The following is a 12,325-nucleotide window of genomic DNA, read 5'->3' on the forward strand; positions in this document are numbered from 1 at the left end:
TTCTGTTCTTATATTCTTATTAAATTACAAAATGTACATGACTATTTCAGATATTCAGAACTGTGAAATGCTAGGCTGCTTGACAAAAAGCTGCGCAAAAACTCTTTCTAAATCCATTTTTTTATCCATAACATACAAAATCTTACAAGTATCCATGGGCCAATCAATCAGTCATTCAGTCCAATCTCTTTTTGATGCACTCCATCTCAAAGGTTCACGTGGCCAGTTGGAAGCCTCAGCTTTCTTGTTTTAACATCACCCAGCCACCAAGCTGTGTACATGGTCTTATTGTCTTAATATAACTTCCTTGGTGCCAGTAGATTTGCCATGCAAGGGGCAGCATTTTGTAACTTTTTGAAGGATCCCGATGAATCACCTTCTACACCTTTGTTAAAAAAGGGTTTCAGTCCTAAACAAACCATTATACTCAGTTAGAATAAAAAATCCCTTCATTTGGTTTTAATGCTTTTAACACTGTGTCTACATTTGTTAAACTGTTATCCTTATGTGTCTGTTAAGACAGATAGATGGGTGGACAAACATCTTAACTCTTTTCCATTTTCTGTTCTTATAAAGGAAGGAGTCATGCTTGGAGCAGTTGGAGCTTATGACTGGAACGGAACTGTGGTCATGCAAAGTGGAGAGAATTTTATTATTCCAGACAAAACAACATTTCATAATCCCTTTGTTGATAAGTATGAAGGCTTAGCTGGCTATGTTGGTAAGTTCAAAAGAAGTATTGAATTAATACTGGAAACAGTTTCTGATTAAGTGCAATAGTATTAATCCAATTTGCTTAACTTAACTTAATAAAACTGATCTATGAAGTAAATTTCAGGACCCTGAAATGTTTTTGCATGGCACTGCTTGCCCGCCTGGGTCTCATTGCCTTTTAAGGTTTGTAATTATTATACAAAGAGGCAGGGTGTGCAACTGGGAATGTTTGACGTAAGTTAATAATAGCAAGATGTGGAAGATATGCTTGAATGTCTGGGTGAATACTTATATTTGCTCCTTTAGCATCAGAGATGTAAACTAAATAATTGGCTGACTTTCAATAGACTAAACAATCCTCTTAACCCATAGCAACAAACTACAAAGATTTCCTCTATAAAAAGTGGACACACTATCAATTTAGTTCTGATAAAAAAAAATCTTCAGATTTTTATTAGTTTTAAAAGATTTGTAGATGTTCTCAGCTGCAGAGTTTCGATATGCCCAATAGAAGAACTGCTTATGTTTGGATAGTTTTAGCCTGAAGACATGATGAAAAATAAAAATCTGGATTGTCTTTTATTATAACAAAAATGTGTTGTGCTTGAGAGATGCCCAAACCCACTGACATACTTCTCTGATGTTGCTGATGTTATAAATTTGTTCAGTGTTTGACTTACATATTCAATACTGGTAAACCAAAAATAAGAACTTCCATTATTTTGACTAACAAATGCCTACAGTTTAAAACATGAATTGCAACGGATGCCTGTACACTCTCTATGTTTGCACTTAAATACCCTCTTGTTGATCAGAGATTTTGCTGAAAATTGCAGGTTTTTATCAAACCACTCTAACAGGACCTGTTAACCTGTTTCAGTGACATAATCCTCTAGAGTTTGAAAGTGTTTTCAAACTTGCCTGGTCACATGATCACTCTATGAATGGATTCAGTATTTTGTACATTATACTTTGAGTACTGGGAGAAAGACAACAGATCAAATTACATCCTGGGACAAAATATACATACAGTACGTGACACTACAGTAATATTAACAACAATATTAAATGTTAAATTTTTAGTGCCTTTTATGCACTTTATTATAACCTACATTGCATTCAGTGAATTTCCACTCTTGTCCAGGGAAGAGAAACTCACTGAAATCCAAGAAACACAATTTGCATATCTGTTATACACTGACATCCTATCTCTAGATGACTTGAAAACATAACAGCTTGTGTGTTTTCTAATATCCATTGAGGAGTACGATGCAAGTAACATTAAATGAACTAAGTATAGTGTAGGAGTTTTATTAATTTACTTGGACAATTTACTAATTGTAACAGTAATTCACGTGGTGGTTCTTTGGCTATTAGGATTCAATCATCAGAATAATCCTACACAGGTTCAAATACACTAAATACATTTATTAATACATAAGATTGTGCATATAAAAACATATGACACTTTGCCTGGATACAGACGGCAGATCTTATTGTAAGGGTTACCAAGATACAGAATAGATCACAATCAGGAAGAGATACAAGACAAGGAATATGCATTTAGTATACCATTCGGGTATACTATCTCGTTAATCCGTCTCATTAATACAGATTCTACACTAGATACCCGTAGGTAAATACAGGAGGAACAGCTGACAGGCTCTGTCGAAGCGGTATCCAATCCGTGGTCTCCTGGCTCAATGACCCACCAGTCCTGGCGCGACTCAGAGTTGTGGGGAGAAGGAGAAAGAGTGTTCTTCTGTCAGCTTTGCGCTGGACCGTTGTTACTCTCCAGGGACCTGCTAGTTAGTGTTGAGCTGGACTAGTGGAAGTCTGTTCACAGAGGTGACTACATGGTCAGAGCAAGTCACTCTTTGGGGGGAGAAACTTGGTTTGCTCCCGGCATACCGGCTACCTCTGAATAAAAGTATTCAGATGTTGACAAAAGTCCAACCGTATTGCTCCGGTGGTCAGGCGGGTACAACAATGGTTGTTAGCAGTTCACGAAGTCTTGCTGCAGGCTTGACCTCGGGCAGAATTCTGTCTTTACATATGGGCTCTCTCTGGCTCAGCACTTGGGAAAAAGTTACTAACATTCAGACAACAAAACTGGCAGTCACATTAGACAGCCAAGTTACTCAAGCAAATCTGAAGGAGTGCAAGAGTGAACGAAGAAGCAATCTCGGAGCTCTGTGCAATGCCTTTTAACTGGAGGACATACGGTTGGTGATTGGTCAAGAGATTGCCAGACAGTTGGGGTCCCTATACCCTGCAGGTTCCTGATTGGTTGGTCAACTTTAGGAATGATTGACCATGACTTCTGACTCTAGGACCACAATCCAGATGTGCTTAGGGTCTTACTAGACAACAGGGCACCAAAAGTGGGCATCTATCATGATAGATGATTGCATCCCGATCCTGGGAACTGTTCCTTATCAGGAAGACAAACATCCCTAAATCAGTGCACAAACATATATAACTCCTCTGTGACTTGGAACACAGAGATGAAAGAGATGGGCCTCATTGAGAAAAGCACAGCAACACTTTATTCGGTCTTATTAATAAGCATTGCTGCTACAATAGCAAATTAAATCTATACTGCTTAGAATTTGGTTCAGTATTTCAGTATCATGAACAGTCATTAAAATAACTGGATGGTATCTTTTAGGTTATGATGTTGAGTCAGCATCCACAGCTGAGGGTGTGCTGTACATTGCTGGAGCACCTCGGTACAACCATACAGGAAGAGTCGTCGTCTACACCTTCAATGGAACTACAGTTAATGTCAAACAGATTTTAAAGGGAGAACAGGTACTTGAAATATTGCATAAATGCCATTATGCCTACAACATTTACACATGTTTTGAAGAAGCCCTTTAATAAAACAGCTTGGATCATAACTTGTCCTCAAAGTAGGAACCAATACTGATTGCTCATCTGTTGTATTAACTTGGTACTTTTCATTTCTTCATTTTTAGATTGGTTCATACTTTGGAAGTGTACTAACAACTGTTGACATTAACAATGATTCATTCACTGACATCTTGCTTGTTGGGGCACCAATGTATATGGGAAATGAAAGAGAAGAGCAAGGTCAAGTATATATCTACAAGCTAAATAAGGTACGATGAAGCTGTTACATTACAGAGTTTGGTGCTAGGAGTAACCAAAAGACAATAGGTTGTGACCTTAGCATTGTTGTTAGATTCCACTCTGGAATTACACAATCTGGTCTACATGAAGTTTCCCCTTAATTCAACTGGTGAAGCAATGTCTCACTTCTCTACCTCATCTGTTACTGTATGTGTTAGGGCTGCCAGCACCTAATTATTGTGAAACCTCACCTATTTGAATGTTTCACTCTAGTGGTGGATGAAGATGGCCCCTTACTATATTCAAGACTCTTTGGGTTTTCTGGATTGAAAAGCACTATTTAAGTTTAACCAATTGATGTACTCACTGAAGATGAAATGCTATATGACTATAGAACAGACCCCAGCACTAGAATTTTCTGTTTCTAGTAATGCATTTTCTGTTTCTAGTTGCATTGTAAGCTAAATATTTTAGAAAGCAAAACTTCACAGTGCAACATTTCCTATATCGTAAAATGTGGTTTAATCTCATTAAAACTGCCTGGGCCCTAACCTGTCCTCAAGGTAAGAACCAATACTGATTGCTTATGTTTCTATAATTAAATCTATTACACGAACTTGGTACTTTTCATTTCTTCATTTTTAGATTGGTTTATGCTGGGGAAGTGTACTAATTACTGTTGAAACAATGATTCATTCACTGACATCCTTGTATGGATAAGTTATATGGATATTGACTGCCTCTGCTACTGCAACAGGGTGCATTTGAACACCAGATGACATTGAAGCCTGTCAAACAGATGTGTTGCAACGCTCATTCAGCCAGCTCCTGCAAAATCGTCAAAAAGAACGAACCGTGTGGGTCTCGGTTTGGAACGGCTATTGCCGCAGTAACCGACCTCAATCTGGATGGCTTTAATGACGTCGTGATTGGAGCCCCTTTAGAAGATGACCATCGAGGAGCAGTTTATATATACCATGGATCGGGGAATTCCATACGTGAGAAGTATGTGCAGGTAAATACTTTCAAAAAGATCTTCCATGAGTAGGCATTTTGAAACAAGAGGTCAGCTCTTGACAGATACAAAATATGGTTTATGGCCTTCTCTTAGCAGTAGTCTTTATTTTTTGCAAATTGTATTATTTTCATTTTTAACATAATTCTGTGTACTGAAGTATAAATCTAAATATTTTTTATATTTTAAAATGTAGAATTTAATACATCAGGGATTCCATTGAGTAATCAGACTCTGGAACTTTTATGTTAGTGTTAATACTGTATGTATAGATTAAAGTTAGTCTTTCTGAACTATCTGCATCTGAATGTGTTCACAGCGTTATTCTGTATGCTTTTTGTGGTTGGATTTGGTCATATGCTGTTTATGTGTTTTTTTTTAATTATTTCAAAAGCCCATAAGTGAACTTTGCTTAAAGGTGTAGCTACAGGAACAAAACAGTTTACTTACAGAATATAAAAAAGGGACAATAAATTGTGATTTTTTAACTTTATACTGCAAGGAAGTGCTCATTTGGCAATCGGTTGTATTAGAGAATTGCTTCAGGTGGAGATGGTGAGAAGATGAAATTCTTTGGACAGTCTATTCATGGAGTACTGGACTTAAATGGAGATGGAATCACTGATGTCACAATTGGAGGTCTGGGAGGTGCCTCTCTTTTCTGGTGCGTATTAATATTTGGCTTCTTTCTTCTAATAATAAAAAATAATTCCTTACACTTATATGGCGTTTTTCTGGACACTCCACTCAAAGCACTTCACAAGTAATGGGGACTCCCCTCCATCACCAATGCGCAGCATCCACCTGGATAATGAGACGGCAGGCAAAGTGCACCAGTGCACTCACCACACGTCAGCTATCAGAGAGAGCTAACAGAGTGATGAAGCCAATACGTAAATGGCGATAGTTACAGTAAGAGGCCACGTACTATAAAGGCCAGGGACAAATTAGATCACGTCATGGGTGTATCACACCTACACTTGTCGAGAAATGCCCAGGAATTTTTAATGACCACGGAAAGTCAGGACCTTGGTTTTACATCTCATCCAAGGGACAGTGCCTTTTTTTGCAATATAGTTCCCGCTTCTAGTTTTAAAGACAGGATATTCAATGGGGTTTTATATGGTAGTTGCAATGATTTGTTTTGTTTCTCCTACATTCTTCTACATTAAGGTTTAAAATCTATCAGATTACATTTTAAAATGTTTTTACAATTATTGGCTTTAGTAAACCATAATGGCAGGGGATCATTTAATGTAACACAATTCACTCTAGCCTAAATACCTTGCAATGTATTGATCCAAGATAGATTGGTCTCATAGTTAGATTTAGTTGCAGATAAGATTTTGTGAAATATATCCAGCAAGAGAGATATGATATAATGGTAGTCTAAGAATTACATACAAAGAACAACAGATCTGTAAAATAATTACTAGATATCACAATGTATGCAATATATTGGGTCTTTTTCCTGTTTTATTTTACTTGGGTATCATACTGATTGTGCTTCCATCTCATCTGAGGAAGTTTATAAGAGATAAGTTTCGGCTTCAGAGTGTCTTAAAAATGAGGTAAATATTATATTGCAGTAATAAGAAAAACCCTAGGAACAAAAGTTTAGAGTTATTAAACTATATCAAACAATGCTCTGAAAATGATTGACATTAAATTAATACAAGTGCACAGTATTTCAGAAAAGGAAACAGTAGTAAGTAGTATTATAAGATGGGGAAGGTGAGCTTGAAAAAGTTGCTTATGAAAAGGATTTAGGTACTGTCTTTATGCAGACTCTTCAAATATCCTCCACTAGACATTGTTGAAAATCACTGAGGGACAAGATTGTAATATAAATAATTATTAAACTTAACATGAATGGAGGTTACATTAAAATTGAAACATTTATATATTATGTACAATTCTGATTGTCACGTTGGAAAAAAAGAACATTTAATAATAATAATTTATATGGAGCTTTTCTGGACACTCCACTCAGAGCGCTTTACAGGTAATGGGGACTCCCCTCCACAACCACCAAAGTGCAACATCCACCTGGATGCTCACCACACATCAGGTATCAGTGGGGAGGAGAACAGTGGCCTCCTACTGGCCCCACTAACACCTCTTCCAGCAGCAACCCTACAGTAGCTCCCAGGAGATCTCCCATCCAGGTACTAGCCAGGCTTACACCTGCTTAAGTTCAGTGGGTTGCCAGTTGTAAGTTGAAGGGTGATATAGCTGCTGGCTATAATTAATTTATGCTCTGGAATCTGTTCAAAGAACGTCCTTCAGTTTCCATGCCTAAAGAAACAGACAGGCTAAAGTACAAAAATTTCAATTTCATACATCAGATTTGACTATTTAATTAAAAGTACTGCAAACATATACGCAGTATTCAATGTCCCATAGTCATCTGAGAAACAGCTTTGTAAACCTCAATAGATTTCATGGGTTGTTGCCATAGGTGCAGACTTAAGCTCTCAGATTTCTGCTATTCAGTTGCTGATCTTAAAAATGAACAAAGAGATTATTTGATCAACAAAGGGAACAGAATAGGTATTGAATACGCATGAAGCTGGAGAGTTCTGAGGGTGGTATTAATTCAGAGAAATGTAAGTGTTTGGATTAGAAATTGGTTATTAAATAGAAAACAGACGGTAAAGATAAATTAATACATTGGGGTTATGTAATGAGATGATATGGAGTACCACATGATTCTGTACTAGGTACCCTGATCTTGTTCATTTATATCAATGATCTGTATTCCAGTATAGTTAGTAAACTTGCTTGCAGGTCATATCAAATTAAGATGATTATCAACCACTAATCATCAAATTAGATTCAAAGTAATTTAGATAAAATTTAAGACTGGAAAACACCTGTCAGATAATGTTTTATGTACAGAAGTGCAGGTTTTCAAATGCAGGTAGTACAAACATCATGGCATACCACTTATGAAAAAGTCTTAGATTTTTATGTTGATACATTATTTACATAATGTAAGCAACTAAAAAGCCAAATAAAATGGTATTCAATTTAAAAAAATGTAACCTCAAATTTTGTGATTTTTGTGTTTTTTGTGAATTTTGTGATTTTTGTGATTCTTGTGATTGTTGTGAGCTCACAGAAAAAGACATTTCATTGCAAGCAACTACTGCTGCACGTATTGTTGTGCATTTGATAAATAAACTTTGATTTGATTTGATTTGATTATATCTAAAAGTGTAAAATTTAAATCAAGAGATGTTATGTTCAAATTGTATATTTCACTAGTAAGTGAAATTTATAATATTGTCTACAATCTTGGTAATCATATTATAGTAAAGGTATTGTTGCTCTGAAGTCAGTCCAGAGAAGATCAATCATAAGTATTCTGGCACTTAAGGAAATGTCCACTACTGAAAAACCTGAACAAAATTTGCTCAGAATTTTATGTGAAACACAAACCAGATGCCACAATTGGAAACTTCATGGAAGTTCATTTTAAAGGTAAGAATAGGAGATACTTCTTTACCCAAAGGGTTGTGGGAGTATGAACAAGCTACCCAGCCATGGCTGGCTGGAGTTGGGGTTAGGGTTAGATTTAACCACAGACAGAAGTCAACATCTATTCTATCTCTGTTTTAATTACTTTATTCCAGCAGCAATTCCTTTATAGCCAGCAGACATAGCACCCTGCAACTCACAACTGGCAACCAACTGAAGCAGGTGTGAGCCTGATCGGTACCTGCATGGGAGACCTCATGGGAAAAACTAAGGTTGCTGCTGGAAGTGGTGTTAGTGGGCCAGTAGGGCACACTAGCCCGGCGGTCAGTGTGGATCCTAATATAGTGACGGGGACACTATACTGTAAAAAGGCACCATCCTTCGGATGAGACGCAAAACTGAGATCCTTACTCTCTGTGGTCATTACAAATCCCAGGGCGTTTCCCCAAAAAAAGTATGGGTGTTACCCCTTTATCCTGGCCAAATTTCCAATTGGGCCTTATCAGTTATGGCCTCCTAATAATCCCCATCTATAAATTGGCTTCATCACTCTGTTCTCGTCATTACTGGTGCACTAAGTCTACTGTCGCATCATCCAGGTGAGAGTTATACATTGGTGGTGGTGAAGGGAAGTCCCCATTGCCTGTAAAGCAATAATTATAATAATTATTATTATTATTATTGTTGTTGGTGGTGGTATTATTATTATTATTATTATTATAATTATTATTCAACTAATGGTGACCTTTCAACTATTTTTGAGGACCCAAACAATGTTAGTTATCTCTAAAAAATGTGGGGTTATAAAAATCAAATACCAGACCTGTGTTCCTTTAAAACCAACATATTAACTTAAATATTAACTTAGAAAAACATTCAAAATCACAGAAAATAAAACAATGTTTGCATTTTTTTTACCTTGTACAATTTTAACTTTACACACAATTCACGATAGTGTATGCTGAATCATATTAAGCAAGGCTTTTTATTTTCTTAGTTTAGATAGGTTGGATAATCAGATTAATCTTCTCATATTTTGAAGGAAAATCTGTAGTTTACACTTTGTAACCAGTATCTGTACATCATAACAGGAAGAAAGGATGGGTGGTGCATGCAACTCTAGTATTGTTGTTTAGTAAACAATTTTACTACACTTTTCCAAACATTTTCTGAGTTGATTTAAGTTTAATATTGCTTCATAATGCAAATATGAATTAATAGGATTAATCTGTTTTGTTTTATGTCCCATTCAAGTCATACAAGTAATGTTACAAATATCTTAAAAGCATATCTGTGAAGATTAAACTGTTTTCTTTATTTTATTGTTTTGCGTTTTTTTTCCAACCAGGTCTCGTGATGTAGCAGAACTAAGGGCAAATATGTCTTTTAACCCAGACAAAATAAATGTACAGCAAACACAATGTAAAGTTAATGAAAGGAATACAGTTTGTGTTCAGACCACTGTCTGCTTTAATTACACCCTAAAACCGGATCAGAAGACACAATCCTCCATTGGTAAGATTCTTGTTGCAATTCCTAACAATAACCATTGGTTGACCAGCGTTTATTGTAAAATAACTTATGCATATAAAACCATTACAGTGTTGTTTTTTTTACCTCACAAAAACAGCATTACATTTCCTGTCACTTAGTCAAGTAATGACTTTGAGCTCAGTGTCTTGGAAGGGCTAAGTTACTATAATTAAAGATTTTGTCACCGGAGTTTGTACAGTAAGAAAGTACAGAATGCTTCTGTTTTTCAACAAGCATTAGTCTGACAATTGTATTATATAAAATATATACTGTATATATATATTATACAATAATAATACACTCAGCTCAGTACAGTGTTATAAATAAGAGTAACTAGTGTCAAAATAAACTTTATAAATATAAATATTGTCTCCTAAAAAACAGTTTCATTTACTTGGTTTTCATTCTCTTAATATATGGTCATTTTTCAGATTTCAACTACAGTCTAACCCTAGACTTCCAAAGGCTGGTATCAAGAGCATTGTTTCTTAACTCAACTGACAGGAAGCTTCAGATGAAGGTTACAATCCATGATAAGCTGTGCAGAGTCCATACCTTCTACATGTTGGCAAGTAAATCATTCTTCATTTCCTTTAGATAGTGGGCTAGGAATACCACAGTGCTTTTATGCTTAATTCCATTCTGCTGCTATAAACTGTATACAGAGTATTGCTCACAAACTAGATTACATATTTCAAAATGTAAAATGCTCGCTTTATCCTCCCAGCAATTCCTTTGATATAAATATAAAATGTTCTCATAGAAAGCTATAACGTGGCATAAACAGGCTTCAGGGTGAGTGGTCTGTGATGACATTTTGGGGTGATTATTTGTATGTTTTTTGCAGCAGGGGATGGAAACATTTGTAAAGCATGTGGCAGCTGGATAGTCCTGCACTCCCCTTGAGATACAAACTTGTTTTATTTCACAGGCTTGGTAAACTCACTTTCATGTAGTCCCCATGTGGTCATCCTGTCAGCAAGGGTCACTGCCTGTTGTACAAGTTTAGCAACATGGTCTAGAGAAATCAGGGATTTAGAAGCCATCCTCCCTTGTGAATATGTCATCTTTTTGTCTTTGTGTCCACAAACGTTGTTAGTTAATTTACTAGATAAAGCTCTGTCTACTGAGTCTAGCCTACCGTATGCTGACAATGTCATTTAATGGGCTACGACAGCAGGTGTAAAAAATAGGTGGGTCCTGCCCCATGGTCCTGTGTGATGTCCATGGTTTCAAATAATGTCTATTTTATTACACCTTGCAAAAAATGCAAAGGACATAATGTACAGTTCCTTTGTGTTCCCTTTATCCCTTTGTGTAACCATGTTTTTTTCTTACATTCATACTGATTAATTTAATCTACAGGTTATTATTGTATTTTCATTTGTATTGTAAAAATGTGAGTTATGAAAATCACATAATGGGCATATTTCAATACAATGGCTAATTTTAAGTTTTCAGTTTTTGAGAGAGGAAATATATTTTAATAGGAAGCAGAAAACAGAACCATTTCAAAGAGTTTACATTCCTCAAAATTGCTCAGCTACAAGGAGCTTAGGCTGTTTTATGCTTTCCAGAGATATTCCACAAATAAGGAAACAGTCTGTGGTTGGGCAGGACAGCTGTACTGTGTGATTACTAACATGTGCTGTCCAGATAACATGTTGTACTTCTTAAGTCTATTGTACAGGCACATATTGTAAGTAAAGGTACAAAAGGGTAAGGCTTAGAAACATAATACTTTCCTACCCTTCTAAGTAAGGGCGATTGTAAACCCAAAGCAAAAAACAAAATTCTTCCATACCAGTAATAGAAAACTTGGTGAAATACTACTGAAACAATGAAAATATAAAGGCCACCAGGTCCACTGTGCTCTTCAATAGTAAACTATTTAAATCAATTGTTATTCACAATTAATTACTGTTTAGTAAAATAATGTTACTATGTTGTGGAATATGACACATACAAGAAATGTCTATGCAAAAAATTGAAAATGAAGTATCTTTATCTAATTACATTTTAATTCAGAACACAATATGAATAACTGTCCATGACGCTAACTTGTTCGCATCCGTTTTCCTAGATAGTATGGCATCTTAAAAAAAATGCAGGGAAAAAATAAATCCCTTGGGCCTCAGAATTACTGAATGATTGAACACTATAAACCAGAACTGTTTCAATTGTAATTGTAAGGATGTTTTTCTTTTTTGTTAAACTTTTTTTTGGTTTCTTCTAGGACAAACCTGACTTTAAAGATCCCGTGAAAGTTTCACTAGAATTTGGTCTATCTGATGACACAAAGGGCCCTGTCCTAGATGGTGACCTTCCAACTTCATTAAATAAGTCTGTAAGTTTCTCAATTGAAAGCTGATTTGACTATGCCGTTTTGGAAATACTAATTTCCACATAATGCAATGGTTACAGTATATAGAGTATATATTATTCAACACCTACAGAAATCCTAGTGTTTCAGAACACTAAAAC

At 35.9% G+C, this 12,325-nt stretch overlaps 1 protein-coding gene across 1 annotated transcript in view; it reads left to right on the forward strand.

Moving 5' to 3' along the window:
- itga1 (integrin, alpha 1) overlaps positions 1-12,325 on the forward strand; it is an 86,869-nt gene that overhangs the window by 46,708 nt on the left and 27,836 nt on the right. Inside the window, exons 11-18 of the mRNA XM_088910296.1 lie at positions 577-721; positions 3,386-3,528; positions 3,696-3,839; positions 4,568-4,825; positions 5,359-5,489; positions 9,657-9,823; positions 10,273-10,409; positions 12,078-12,188. Of these exons, the coding sequence (XP_088766422.1) occupies positions 577-721; positions 3,386-3,528; positions 3,696-3,839; positions 4,568-4,825; positions 5,359-5,489; positions 9,657-9,823; positions 10,273-10,409; positions 12,078-12,188 (1,236 nt within the window). The remainder of the gene's footprint in view (positions 1-576; positions 722-3,385; positions 3,529-3,695; positions 3,840-4,567; positions 4,826-5,358; positions 5,490-9,656; positions 9,824-10,272; positions 10,410-12,077; positions 12,189-12,325) is intronic.

Source organism: Atractosteus spatula, chromosome 3 (genome assembly GCF_055471065.1).
Source record: "Atractosteus spatula isolate fAtrSpa1 chromosome 3, fAtrSpa1.hap1, whole genome shotgun sequence".
NCBI lineage: Eukaryota > Metazoa > Chordata > Actinopteri > Semionotiformes > Lepisosteidae > Atractosteus > Atractosteus spatula.